Source organism: Leptonychotes weddellii, chromosome 6 (assembly GCF_054177405.1).
Source record: "Leptonychotes weddellii isolate Sample4059 chromosome 6, ASM5417740v2, whole genome shotgun sequence".
Classification (NCBI taxonomy): domain Eukaryota; kingdom Metazoa; phylum Chordata; class Mammalia; order Carnivora; family Phocidae; genus Leptonychotes; species Leptonychotes weddellii.
In genome coordinates this window covers 80997694-81012352 of record NC_138374.1, presented here as the reverse complement: position 1 = coordinate 81012352, position 14659 = coordinate 80997694, and the positions used below count along the sequence as shown (strand labels likewise).

Sequence of the window (14659 nt, the reverse complement as noted above, 5' to 3'; positions counted from 1 at the left end):
GCTCTTCACACCCGCTAAGACTCAAATTGTGAAACGGGTGAAACCAGCTTTCATCCACTATGCGTGCTCAATATTAACTTTCAGAAAAGGATTTGTGAAGCAGAGAACTGTGCATGAGTCCAGGCCCTTGTTCCAGAAGGACCCCTAGCCTCCGAGAGGCACGTAGCTTTTCTGCAGAACGGAGCGCCAGGCGTAGGTAGTGCGCAGGCCCTCCTCGGCCTGAGGCCTCAGCTCTCGGCTTGTGTCTTCCAGCTGCAGAACCAGAGCGAACTGCGGGCGCCCACGGCCGAGAAGGCCGCCTTCTTCCTGGACGCTGCCATTGCTTCACGCCGGGGCAGCCGGCAGGACTGTGACGAGGACGACCTCCGCAACTCACACATGCTCTTCACCCTGCACATCTACCAGTACCGCATGGAGAAGAGCGGCAAAGGGGGAAGTAAGTGCGGGCCCGGCCCGGGCCAGCCCATCAGCCAGGCATCCTTGCCCCCCCATGCCCGACGTGGGGCTTGAACTCATGACCCTGAGATCGAGACCACCCCCCTCAGTCCACCAACTGAGCCACCCAGGCGCCCCCCTGACCCTTTCTTAGCGGGGTACCATTGCACTGGTCCCGAGGGTGCTGATTTGGAGTTCCAGACGAGCAGAGAGTCTGGGCTGCCGTTTACTTTGAACTGTCCAGGAGAAAAGGGTTTGCCTTGACAAGGAGAATGGACAAATGCAATTCCCAGGGGATGGAGAGAGAGAACAAACTTTAAATGGAAAACAATTGGTTAGTTGTATCTTTTTGTTCACACACTTTACAGGTGCTCTTCAGGAAAGGCCAAGATTTACACCCCAAGCACCCTGGTGATAGGTTATTCATCACTAGCTTGTGTCCATTCTATGGACCTGGGAGAAACAAAGGCATGTTTTTTTTAAATAATCTATAAATCGGACTTTTGAACAACCGGATTCTGGCTGCCTCCGTCCCTCGGTGGCGTTCTTCTGTAAGACCCAGGGCTCTGGCCAGCTCTGTGAGGACCTGCACTTCCGGGACCCCAGTGTGCTGGGTACACAGTCCCCTCTGGGCTACAAATCCAGCACTGACCTCGGTGAGGCGCTCTACACTTTGTCTGCCCAGTCGTGTACGCTCTGCACACTGGGGAGTGTCTCAGGTGGGATTTTGGACCATGGGCCACGTGGTCCGTTGACCCAGCTGGGCTTTTCCCCTGTGAGCCACAGGGCTTCCCTATTCTCTTGATGTCCACTTCTGAGGGCTTTCAAAACACAGGCCGCTGGCCCCCAGTGCTCGCTGAAAATGATTGCCTCGGGACACTGGGTGCCCAGGAAACAAACACTAGCCCCGAGCTAGGAGACTAACCCAGGTGCCTGGAAATTGTGAAGCTAATTGACTAACACAGAAGCAATCGACAAACCTAATTCTAGGTGGAGCTTGGAGTTAGGCATCCAATTGGGATCAGGGGACAGGCTTCCCAGTTTCTCCGCAAGTCTGCCTGTTGCCCAAAGACCTGGAAACCAGTATCCGGGGGACAGCTCTCGGGGCTTCTCTTGCCCCCAGTGGATGCTCTGCCCTTCCCCAGTCTCAATGCCTCTGCTGGCCCGGTCGTCTGCCGTTGCTCCTTCTCCTTAACTGTTGTTATTTTAATTCAGGTGTCATGAAGTCCAATTTACATTCAGAAAAACTTACCCTTTTGGTGTGTTGTTAGATGGGTTTTGGCAAATCTGTATGGTCGTGTAACCCCCGCCACCATCCAGATAGAGAACAAAGCCATCAGCACCGAAAGCTCCCTTCCCCCGACCTCTAGCCCCTGGCAACCACTGATCCGATTTTTGTCCTTTTAGTTTTGCCTTTATCCAGAACCTCATATCAATGGAATCACGTGGTCCTCATGTGGCCTTTTTGTGTCTGGCTTTTTGCATGTGGCGTAATGCATCTGAGATTCATCCACATTGTTGTGTGTACCGGTTGTTTGCTTATTTTTCTAGACAGAGCCTGGAGACTTGCCCCTGCCTCTCCTCCTACCCCCAGGCCTGAGATCTCCCCATCTGCCCTGGCCTTGGGGCTGCCCAGGAGTCTAGAGATACTGGCCTCACTGGTGGGGCACTGGACCTCTCTTAAACCAGCCAAGGTCATGAGGGTCTGACTGCAGGGAGGGCAAGATAGTTTGAAGGGGAAACTTCCAGAGGAGATTGATTCTCAGTGATGGGCTCACACCAAGTACCGCACATCCGTTTAGAAAAACTTTCTCAAAGAAGGAAACAAGGGATTAGGATAGGGATGAGAAGATCCAGACCTTTAAGACTTGTCACAGAATTATCCCCCCTAACAGTCTTGGGGGCTGGCTTTCAGTTCTGCCTGCACTGTTTTTTCTGGGTTGGGTCTTAGCAGCATGAACATGGGAGTCTGAGAAATGTTTTATTCTTTTAAGTTTTTAAATTTTATTTAAGCTTTATTTCTTTTAAGCTGTTCTATTCTTTTAAGTCAATAATAATGATAATAATCAGAGCCTGCCATGGGTGCTTGTACTTTCAGCAGAGAGTGACTCGCAAAAGATCCGAATTTTCAGCCAAATTGCTTCCAAATGTGCTGAGCAGAAGATCTCAGTAGATGGTATAATCTCATCTGCATTCCTTTCAAACCACGCTGAGAACAACTGTTTTAGTTTTTCACTTCCCCCCCGCCATGTTTCTGCTCTCAATTTGGAACCTGAAAGTAGGGAGGAATCTTGAAAATAAACAGTTAATTAAAAGACTGTAACTGTGGGGCGCCTGGGTGGCTCAGCTGGTTGAACGACTGCCTTCGGCTCAGGTCATGATCCTGGAGTCCCAGGATCGAGCCCCGCATCGGGCTCCCTGCTCAGCAGGGAGTCTGCTTCTCCTTCTGACCCTCCCCCGTCTCATGCTCTCTCTATCTCATTCTCTCTCTCAAATAAATAAATAAATAAAATCTTTAAAAAAAAAAAAGACTGTAACTGTAAGAACCTGAAATTCAGCTTCCCAGAGGTGTGGGCTGGGCCTTTCCCTCAACCTGTCACTACGCAGCGCGTCTGGGCACTTACGGAATATTTAACATCCCATTCCCCTTCTTGCTGTTTATACATTGTGAAGGCAAATTGCTTTTAAATAATAAATTCAGGGTAAAGGAAAAAGTAAGTACCGTTAATGGCTCCCCAAAACCCTTTTCGGTACTTTCTAATGTATCTGTAGATGAGAAGGGAGCGGGGGAGACACCAGTGGACGTCACCTGCCTGACACAGCACCCGGCTTCCCCGGGAGGACAGGAATCCCCGCCAGGATATGCATAGCCGGCCTCTGGCCTATGGTTCACTTGACTTCAGTGAATTTATATCTACGTAAAATATAATGAGATTCAGAGTGTTGTTTAAAATGGAAATTTTTGCTTATATATAAGTAATAATCCCTGTGGGGCTGGCAGCCAGAACTCAATTAAAGGAAAGTTTATTAATTAGTTACCCTACAGGGAAGCAGAGAGCAGAGCGTGCTGTTGTGAACGGGCCATCAGAAGCTTAGATGGTAGATTTCAGAGAGGTCTCCCTGTAAGAACTAGCCATGTGTATGCATGCACCTGAATCTTACACATGTATGTATTCTTTATGCACATATGTATACAGACATATGCACATATAAAGAGGCGGACAAAAATGTTTTAAGTGTGTCCAATCAGAATAGAAGAGAAAATTCTACATTGATGTATTACTGTTTTGCACATAGCATTAGGTTAGGCTTAAAATATTGCCCCGGCTTAAAGAGTTTTTACAGTCTTAGTGGGGCTAACTCTCCACCTGTTCTGGAACCTTCGCCTGCTTTGCCAAGCTCATCTCTAAAGGCTGAGAACCCCTGATGGAATTCGAGCCTTGGGAAAGAGCCCAAAGGCCCTAATGATCAAGAGCTGCTCCTCATAAAGATGGGTCTATCAGGAGCCTGTCCACACTGTATTAAATCAAATGGAACGTGTGCTATGTTTTCAAAACATCAGTGTATTTCTCTGTTACCTCGTTTAGCTATGTTTCTGAAAGAGAAAGACCCTCTGGTTATCTGTCACATCAGCAGAGGGTGTGAGTTCAGAGAAGTCCTCTCATGCAACACAATCAGGAGATGATTAATTGAAAAAGTCAAAAGGGGGACTCCTGTAAAATGATACATTCATGCCATGAACATTTTATTTTAACTAAAAACATACAGATGGGTATTTATTCATCCATCTTCTGATACAGGGCCATGGCTTTCTCTTTGAGATGAGTTTGCAGCCTAAAGTTCTGCTTTTATAAACCATGCTCATATTCATAGTCTGGGTTTTGCTTTAAATTTCTTCTAAGTGATTCAAGAACTCAAAAGACATTTATGTAGCCAGCTGGTATTAGACCTTTTCTAGATTCTTAAAATTTTTCCCACTCTGTAATTTCTCATTTCCACCTAATTCGGCATCTCTTTTTATTTTTAACAGGATTTTATTTATTTGAGGGACAGAGCATGAGCGGGGTTAGGGGGGCAGAGGGAAAAGGAGAAGCAGACTCCCCACTGAGCAGGGAGCCTAACGCGGGACTCAATCCCATAACCCTGGGATCATGACCTGAGCCAAAGGCAGATGCTTAACTGACTGGGTGGCTCACATACAGCTCATGTGCGGGGAGCAAGAGAGCACAGACAAATGAGAAAACAGCCCGCACGGGCCACGAGGCTCCCGCATGCCTAGGGCATCAGTAGACATGCCTCACAGGTGAGGGCCATGTGGCAAGGAAGCCGTGCCCAAATTTTGCTGCAACTGAGTCACCTGGGGAGATTTTCGGGTGAAACCCAATGCCCGTGGGGCGCTCCAGGCCCGTTAAATTAGAAAGCCTTGGCGTAGGAGCCAGACATCTGTGTTTTCTTAGATTCCAAGGTGATTCTGATGTGCAGCCAAGTTTGGGAACCACGAAGTTAGGAGAAGGTGAGTTAAAAGAGCTTCTACATGCTTTACAGTTAGCTCCGGATTTTCATCTTTGATTCAGCGTTGATTTTCTCGATGTTGGGCAATTTATTTTTTATTTATGGAGGGGCGATTTATTTAAGCCCTGTGAACCTCGTTTTCCTCATCTGCCCCACGGAAGCGATTCTCACATTACAGGATTGTTGTAGGAATTAAGTGCTATCGGAGAAGAGCATTTCCTGGCACCTCCTGGGTCCTCGGTAAACATGAGTTAGGAGGGTGGCTCAGGAATGGGATGAAATTAGGATTGCGTCCTGTAGGGAGAGTAAGGCATGTGGGTGTTTGGGTCTGGTCAAGCTCCAGACTTACCATATATATACAGGAGAGGGTGAGTGAAGGGTGACTGAAGGCAGTTTAGCTCCTTTCACCCTGCAGCTGCGACCCCAGAAATCTGACGAGTGGGCGAGGAATCTGCTTCCTACCTGCTTGGATTATTCATTGATTACGGAACTTTCTCGCCAGCCATCCGTAGTAACGTACGTTCTTGCCAGTAGCAAATGGCTGAGGCGCGCTCGCCTTGCGCCCTTCCGAGGAAGCACCACGTGTGGAATCCAGAACTCTGTGGCCACTCCAACTTCAGTGGCTATGGCAGACAGACTCGATTTTCCATTGTCCGAATGTGACTCCCATTTTGAGTCATGAAGCTATAATTATAGGTATTTTATAACGTTCTTCTTCGGCACGGTCTAAACTGTGCCTTTTGTTCTCTGTCTTCTGTTTTACTCCATGTACATTATGCATTTTATTCCATTACATCAAATGGACTATTAGAGTCTGAAAGTCCAAACCGGTCCCTGTCTTTGCCCTTTAATCTACGGCACAGGTGGAATATCTGAGCTGCTCTTGTCTAATTAGGTTGCAAAGCAGATGATATTTTGCTTTAAAAATAACTATTTCCCTAGCATGCTGCCGTGACCTGATCTTGCATGATACGAAATGGGATAAAAGAGAAGTCACATATTTTATCTTCCCTCATGAGGGTTTTTCCTGGGGAGAGCAGAAGGTGAAGAAAATGTAGCGTCCTTGATGTGAACAGTTCTTGGCCATGGACGTACCGGAGTCACTGGACCCCCGTGAATGGAAATGCTGGGCTTTCCGTAAACACTCATCACCTTTTTTCCTAGATGTGGACGTTGAGGGTGGGGCCCAGTAGAGGCCAAGTGAGGGTTAGGACGGTGGTTCCCGAATGTTTCCGTCCTACAGGGTGAGCAGAGCCTCACCCTCCCGCATCCGCACTCATGTGGGCTCTGCCTGCAGATGTGGGGACGCCCAGAGACTGGCCACATGCTCATCACAAGCCCACCAGGACCCAGACCCCACCCCACCCCCTGCATCTACTTTCCCACCCAACCCCTTTTCCTGCCTTGCCCCAAAAGTCACGGTTTCCACAACAGCTTCCAGAAGTTTCTGTGTCTACCTTTGCTGCTTGCCGTCCACGCGGAGCAGGGGAGGCAGAAGGAATAGTAGCCATCCCAGAAGCAGGAGGAGCTGAGCCACCCTGGAAGGTGGGAATGCAGAGGCCTGAGGAACCAGAGTCTGCTGCTGCCCGGGGAGTGATCTAGAAGCTGGGGTCATGTGCTGGGGGTGCACTCCCCTCAGTGGGGCGGGGGCAAAAAAGGAGCCTGGTGCCCCTGCCGTCTCGGGGACTGGCTGAGGCCACATGGCACAGGGTGAGGGGCACAGGTCTTGAAGGGGTGAAGCCCAGCTGCTCCCTGACAGGACGGTGATGACAGGTTTCCTGGATGAGAACAAAACAGGGACGCCTGGGTGGCTCGGTCGGGGAAGTGTCTGCCTTCAGCTCAGGTCATGGTCCCAGGGTCCTGGGATCGAGCCCCACATCCGCGTCCAACTCCTTGCTCGGCGGGGAGTCTGCTTGTCCTTCTCCCTCTGCCCCTCCCTGTGCATGCTCTTTCTCAAATAAATAAAATTAATTTGAGCTCTTTCTCAAACAAAATCTTAAAAAAAAAATAGCTTTAATGAGATACACTTGAGATACAGTAATCCACATATTGGGTAAGTTTTGCCATATGTATATACACCCATGAAAGCATCCATACAATCAATGAACATAGCCCTCACCCTCAAAACTTCTTTGGTGAAGTGTCTTTTGCTCTTTTGGAAATGGTTTTTGTCTTATAATTAAGTTTTAAGAGTTTTTTATGTACTCTGGATAAAAGTCCTTTATCAGATATATGTTTGGCAGATATTTTCTCCCAGTCTGTGGCTTGCTTTTTTATTCTCTTAACCATGTATTTTGAAGAACAGAAATAGTCAGTTTTCACAGAGTCCAGTTTATCTGTGTGTTCTCTTATAAATCACGTTTTTGGTTTCATAGCTAAGAAATCTTTGCCTAACCCAAGATCAGAAAGGTTTCATGCTATGCTTTTTTCTAGAAGTTTTATAATTTTAGGTTTTATATTTAGGTCTTTGATTCATTTTTTTAGTAAATTGTGCAATATATGGATTAAAGGGTTTTTTGCATATATGTGTATATATTATGGTAATATCTTCAGTCTGATAAAAGTGCTTCTGAAAAACCTGCTAACATACTGGTAAAAGACATGCAGTTTATATATATATATATACACACACACATATAATTAGAGTGAGAGAGAGAGATAGCGCATGTGAGCGGGCAAATGGGGCACAGAGATCTCAAGCATACTTCGCACTGAATGCAGAGCCCACGGTGGGGCTTGCTCTCACAACCCTGAGCTATACCGTTTGTTATGAAAACTATTCTCTACTAAATTACCTTTCTTAAAAATTATTTGTACATATTTGTGTGGCTCTGTTTTTGGACTCTGTATACTCTTCCATTGTTCTCTTTATCTTTACACCAGTTCCACACTGTCTTGGTTTATGGTGGCTTTATAAGAAGACTTGAAATCATATACTGTACTATTAGCCTTCCAGTTCTGTATTTATTTTTAAAAAGTTGTTTTGACTATTCTAGGTCCTTTGCATTTCCATATAAATTTTAGAGTTGGCTTCTAAATTGACTTTGTACCATCACTTTCTACCAAAAAAGACTGCTGGGATTTTGATTGGATTACACTGAATCTATAGATCTGTTTGGCGAGAATTAACATCTTAATGATACTGAGTCTTCTGACTCATGAACACAGTTTCTCTCTCTGGTTTTTAGGTCTTCATGAATGTCTCTCAACAATATTCTGTAGTTCTCTGTGTACAGATCTGTCTATATGCTGAATTTATGCTGAAGTATTTCATATTTTTATCCTGTTATAAATGGTATTTTAATTTTTTTAAAAGATTTTATTTATTTGAGAGAGACAGAGAGCACAAGCGGGGGGAGGGACAGAGGGAGAGAGACAAGCAGACTCCCCACTGAGCAGGGAGCCCGATGCGGGGCTCCATCCCAGGACCCTGAGATCATGACCTGAGCCGAATGCAGATGCTTAACTGAGCCACCCAGGTGCCCCTGTAAATGGAATTTTAAAATTTCAGTCTCTAGTTGTTTGTAAATACTGTGTAGAAATATAGGGGCGCCTGGCTGCTTCAGTCAGTAGAGCATGCAACTCTTGATCTTGCGGTTGTGAGTTCAAGCCCCACATTGGGCAGGGAGCCTACTTAAAAAAAAAAAAATACAGTTGATTTTTATCTGTTCATCTTGTTATCTTGCAACCTTGCTAAGCTCTCTTTATTCATTCTTGTTGCTTTTTTTGGTGCATTCTGTTAGATTGTTTATGCAAATGATCATGTGAGTCTATAAATAAAGACTGTTTGACTTCTTGCTTTCCAATCTGGATACCTTTTCTGTTTTCTTGATTTATTTTATGGCTACAACTCCCAGCACAACATTGAATAGAAATGGTGAGAGTGGACATTCTTGTCTCATTCCTGATTTTAGAAGGCATTTGATCATTTACCATTAAGTATGATGTTAGCAGTAGATTTTTCAGAAACTATCAAACTGAGGATACTGCATTCTGAGCAGTATTTTGCTGAGAATTTTAATCAGGAATGGATGTTGAATTTTGTTAAATGTTTTTCTGCATCTACTGAGTGAATCCTATAGTTTTTGTTTTTGTTTTTAGTTTGTTAATATGGTAAATTATATTGGTGTTTTTTTTTTAACCAATCTTGCATTTCTGGGATAAATCCCACTTATTCGTGGTGTAAAGTCCTTTTTATATGCTCCTAGATACAATTTCCTAATGTGGTTCTCTAATTTGTTTAGAAATTTTGCATCCATGTTCATGAGGGATATTGGTCTTTGGTTTTTTTGTCTGTGTAATATCTTGATCTGTTTTTGGTATCAGGGTAATCCTGGCCTCATAGAATGAGTTGGAAATATGCTCTCCTATTTAATTTTCAGGAAGAATTTGTGTAGAATTGATATAGCCTTTTCCATTCTTATACTTTATCATTTCTTAAGTATTTGGTTGAATTCACCAGTGCAGTCATGTGACCCTGGAATTTCCTCTGTGAAAAGCTTGTTAACTGTTGTTAACTACAGATCCTATTTCTTTAATGGACAAAAATCTATTCATCTTACCTGTTACTCCTTGAAGGAGCTTTGGGACTTGGCATCTTTCAAGACATTTGTCCATTCTTCCAAGTTGTCTAATTGACTGGTGTGATGTTTCCTTATTATCTTTTATATCCATAGAAACGGTAGCAAGGCCATCTCTCACATTCCTGACATTAGTAATTTGTGTCTTCTCGCCTTCTTTCCTGATCAGCCATTCTAGAGATTTATTGAAGAACCAGCTCTTGGCTTCATGGATTTTCTCTATTGTTTTTACTTTTCTATTCCATTGATTTCTGCTTGTATGTTCATTCTTTCCTTTCTGCTATTTAATCTTTAATTTGCTCATTTTTTTTCTTATGTCTTAAGGTGGAAGTTGAGATCATTGTTGTGAGACCTGTTTTCTTTTTTTTAAAGATTTTATTTATTTATTTGATTGAGAGAGGGAACACAAGCAAGGGGAGTGGGAGAGGGAGAAGCAGGCTTCCCGCAGAGCAGGGAGCCAGATGTGGGGCTCGATCCCAGGACCCTGGGATCATGACCTGAGCTGAAGGCAGACGCTTAATGGCTGAGCCACTCAGGTGCCCCGAGACCTGTTTTCTAATCGAGGCATTTAATGCAATAAATTTCCTCCTCCATACTTCTTCAGTGATCTCACAAATCTTCATTCACTTAAAAATGCTTTCTAATTTCCATTTTGATTTCCTATTTGACCATAGGTTATTTGGAGCTGTATTGTTAAGTTTCAAAATACTTGGGAATTTTCCAGATATCTTTCCATAAGGACTTCTAATTTAATTCCACTGTGTCAGAGAACGTACTTTGATGTGAATCCTTTAAAATTTATTTAGACTTGGTTTATGGACCAGAATATGGTCTGCCTTGGGCAAGTTTTGTGTGTATTGCAAAAGAATGTGTATTTTGCTGTTGTTGGGTTGAGTGTTCTTTAAATGTCAAGTAGAACAAGTTGGTTGACTGTGTTTTCCAAATCTTCTACATCTTTACTGGTTTTCTGTCTACGTGTTATATCAATTCTTGAGAAAGGGTTATTTGAAACCTATAACTATAATTATGGACTCGCTTGTTCTTGGAGTTCTATCAGGTTTTGCTTCAAGTATGCATAAATATTTTTGATTGTTAGGACCTCTGATGAATCATCCCCTTTATGAAATGTTCGTATTTGCTTCTATTCACATTTTTTGTCTTCAGTTTCTTTTGTTTAATATTGATATAACCAGTTCAGCTCTCTTATGGCCACTGTTTGCATGGTACAGCCTTTCCCACTCTTACACTTTTAGTGGATTTTTTCTTTATATTTGAAGTACATTTCTCATAGGCAGCCAATAGTAAGGGTTCGCTCTTTTACCCAGTCTGACCATTTCTACCTTTCAAATAAGAGTATTCAGACTATTTACATTTCATGTAATTATTGACATGGTTTGGTCCAAATTCTTATTTTTCCATAGGTTTTCTATTCAACTTATCTGTTCTTTCTTTTCCTTTGCTTTTTTTATCTGCCTTTTTTGGATTTACTGAATATTTTTAAGAATTTCACTTTATATCCTTTGTTGGCTTAATAGCTATAACTCTTCACTATTTACTGATTGCTTTAGGGTTTATAATACACACCTTTAAGTTATTACGGTCTGGGGGCTCTGGGGTGGCTCAGTTGGTTCAGCATCTGCCTTTGGCTCAGGTCATGACCTCAGGGTCCTGGGATCGAGCCCCACATCAAGCTCCCAGCTCAGCGGGGAGTCTGCCTCTTCCCCTCCCTCTGCCTCTCCCCCTGCTTGTGCTCTCTCTGTCTCTCTCTCTCTCTCAAATGAATAAATAAAATCTTTAAAAAAAAAAAAAGTTATCACAGTCTGCTGTCAAGTGATATTATAGCACTTCATGAATGGAGTAAGAACCCTACAGTGGAGCACCTCCATTTCCTCACTTCTAACCTTTGTGCTATTGTCATCGAACTTTCAGATTTTGCATATGTTATAACCCATATATGACAATGTCCTTAGTTTCGCTTTAGCAGCCAATTATCTTTCAAAGAGATTTAAATAATAAGGGGGAAAGTGTACATTTATTGGCATAGTTATCATTTCCAGAATTCTTCATTCCTTTGTGTATATCCTCTGTGGGTTTGCTTTGGTGAATTCTTTCAGCTTTTTTAAGTCTGAAAGAGTCTTTATTTCCCTTTTGCCTTAGAATGATACTTTTGTTGGATATATTATTCTAGGTTGACAGTTTTCAGTACTTTAGAAATGTTGCTTCACAGTCTTCTCACTTGTATTAATTCCAACAAGAAACCTGCCAAATCCTTATCTTTAGTCCTTTATATGGAACCTGTTTTCCTCCTCTGGCTGTTTTTGAGATTTTTCTCATTATTACCAGTGTTAAGCAGTTTGATTATGATGTGCCTTAGCATAGTTTTCTTCATGTTTCTTGGGCTTGGGGCTCATGGAGCTTTTTGGATCTGTGGGTTTATAGTTTTTATCAAATTTGGGAAGGTCTTGGTTGTTATGTCTTAAAATATTTTGTCTCTACTGCCCTCTGTGTCTTCTCCTTCAAGGACTCCAATTACACACATAATAAGTCACTTGAAATTGTCCTATAGCTCTTTTTTTTTTTTATGTTTTTGTTTTTATTGTTAAATTTTCTCTCTGTTTCATTTTGGACAGTTTCAATGACTTTATCTTCAAATTTATAAGGCTTTCCCTCTGTAATGTGTAATCTGCCATTGATCCAGTATATTTTTCAACTCATAGTTTTCAGCTCTGTACAGATGCAGTTTTTTAATTATCCCATGTTCTACTTAACTCTTTAAACATTTGAAATACTGCCATAACTGGGTTTTTCGTTTTTGTTTTTGTTTTTTGAGAGAGGGGGAAATGCGTGTGCAGGGGGGTGCTGGGGCAGAAGGAGAGGAAGAGAGAGAGAATCCCAAGCAGGCTCCACACCCACTGTGGAGCCTGATGCAGGGCTTAACCCTGAGATCATAACTTGAGCCAAACTCAAGAGTCAGACACTTAACTAACTGAGCCACCCAGGCACCCCTGAAATACTGCCATAACTATTTTAATGTCCTTCACTGTCAATATCTAATATCAGTCAGTTCTGCTTGGTTTCAATTATTTTTTCATTATGAGTCTCCTTTTCTTCTTTGAATGCCTTCTTATTTTTGATGGATGCTGGACATCTTTGTATTTTGTAAATATTAAGCATTGTTTTGGGATACAGTTATTTGTAAACAGTTGGATCCTTTCTGGTCTTGCTTTTAAGATTTGGTAGGTGGGACCTGGTCTATGTTCATCTAGGGCAAAGTGTTCCCTACTACAGAAGCAAGACCCTTCTGTGTCCCCACCCAATGCCCTGTGAATCTGAATCTTGAGGTTTCTAGTCTCGCTGTTGGAAACAGGCATTATTCCTGGCCTTGTGTGAGTGCTGTGTGCTGTCACTTCTAAACTCCAGGTGGCTAACTCCCCAGCTGTGTGGTTCCCTTGCATGCCTGTGCTGACCAGTACTCAGTTGAATATTTGAGGGGATCTCTGCAAATCCCAAGTTCTCTTCTCTGAAGTACTCTGTCCTGCCATCCGTTGCCACCTTGGTCTCCCCGGACTCTCCACTCTCTCCCCTCAATTCTGACAGTCTGCTGCGTTCCCCCTGAGCTCCCCATCCCTGAGGCGCAGCCTGGAAACCCTCTCAAGGCAGTAAGCTGGGACACAAGCAGTGATGACCTTCTTTGTTTCCTACTTCCCAGGGATCACTGTCGTTTTTACTGCCTGATGTCTAGTGTCTTAGAAACAGTCACTTTATACATTTTGTTTTTAGATAAGAGCATCGACCTCATCCCTGTGACTTCATCTAGGCCAGAAGCAGAAGTACTCATGAGCAAGTTGCTTAACTTTTCTGAACTTCTGTTTTCTCATCCATATTTTAAAAAAGAACAAGAGTATTCAGCTTATTTTTACTGCGGGAACTGAATGAGAATGGTGTTTGTGCAGCACCCGGCACTTGGTAGATACTCAGCAAATACTTGGGTTTTTCCCTATATCTGCACCTGGTTGTTACTTCTTCCTGATTTTACCTTGGGGTATCAACCTGATTGCTGGCTGAGCTTTCAGTCAGGGGCTCTGTGATGGTCACCCAAAGCGCATAATCACTCCTGGGCTATTCAGACGCAACTCCATCAGTTTCACAATTCTATCCAAAGGTCACGTAGGTGCAAACTTTATCCTCCTATTGGACATTTACCTTCTCTGAAATCTCCTCCAATTCAACCTATGGGAATTACTCATTTGTTTATAGGATGAATGTCAGTAGGTTTTAGGTCGGTGATGTGTGGTGGACAGAAATCAAGACGACCATGCTATTCACATCCTAGCATGATTTTGTTGGGGTTTCCTACTAAGTCATGAATGTCAACCTTTTCCTTCCCCTTTTGGTTTTCCCTCAGACTTCCCAAGGAGCTGTCTGAAGGACAGACGAGCATTTGCCAGAACTTAACCACCTCTCTCTTCTCTTGTCTTCTCTGTGTCAGTGTCTGGAGGCCGTAGCCGCCTGCACCTCATTGACCTCGGCAGCTGTGTGAAAGCTCTTAGCAAAAATCGGGAAGGAGGCTCAGGGCTATGCCTCTCACTGTCCGCTCTGGGCAATGTCATCCTGGCTCTTGTCAACGGCAGCAAACACATCCCCTACAAGTAAGTGACCCTTCCACTGGATGAATGGGCCTGGGGTAACACAGTGCCAGGGCTGGGTGTGGGACTCTCAGTCCAGTGACATCTTGGGAAGATGCACATGACCGAGGGATAGTCTGGACCGCACTGTTAGTTCTTTGCCCAAACCAGCCTTTGCTAACAATTGTGTAGTCCATGATCTTTCAAATTCAGAAGCTGGGAAAATGCTTCCATTTGCTCCAATCCTGACTTCGGGCTGCTCAAGTCCTAGAGAATAGGAAGTTCCCTCGGTTAGGGTCTCCAGTCACAGTTGCTACTAGTAGATCATTGCCACCATCACACAGATGTTTTACAGTAATGACAGCAAAGGGTGGAAGATTGAGCTACCTTCTGTTAGGAGCTGGCTGTCCTATTTAACCAATAAAAATACAGGATACCCCGGAAAATTTGCATTTCAGAGAATCAACAAATAATTTTTTAGTGGAAGTATGCCCCCACTATTGCACG

General features: G+C 43.6%; 1 protein-coding gene across 2 annotated transcripts in view; it reads left to right on the top strand.

Annotated features, from left to right (window-relative positions):
- The window catches only part of KIF26B (kinesin family member 26B), a 412513-nt gene that overhangs the window by 339734 nt on the left and 58120 nt on the right, over positions 1 to 14659 (top strand). For both annotated transcript variants that reach the window (XM_081824476.1, XM_081824475.1), the window contains 2 exons: positions 253 to 436; positions 14017 to 14176. In XM_081824476.1, the coding sequence (XP_081680602.1) occupies positions 253 to 436; positions 14017 to 14176 (344 nt within the window). The remainder of the gene's footprint in view (positions 1 to 252; positions 437 to 14016; positions 14177 to 14659) is intronic.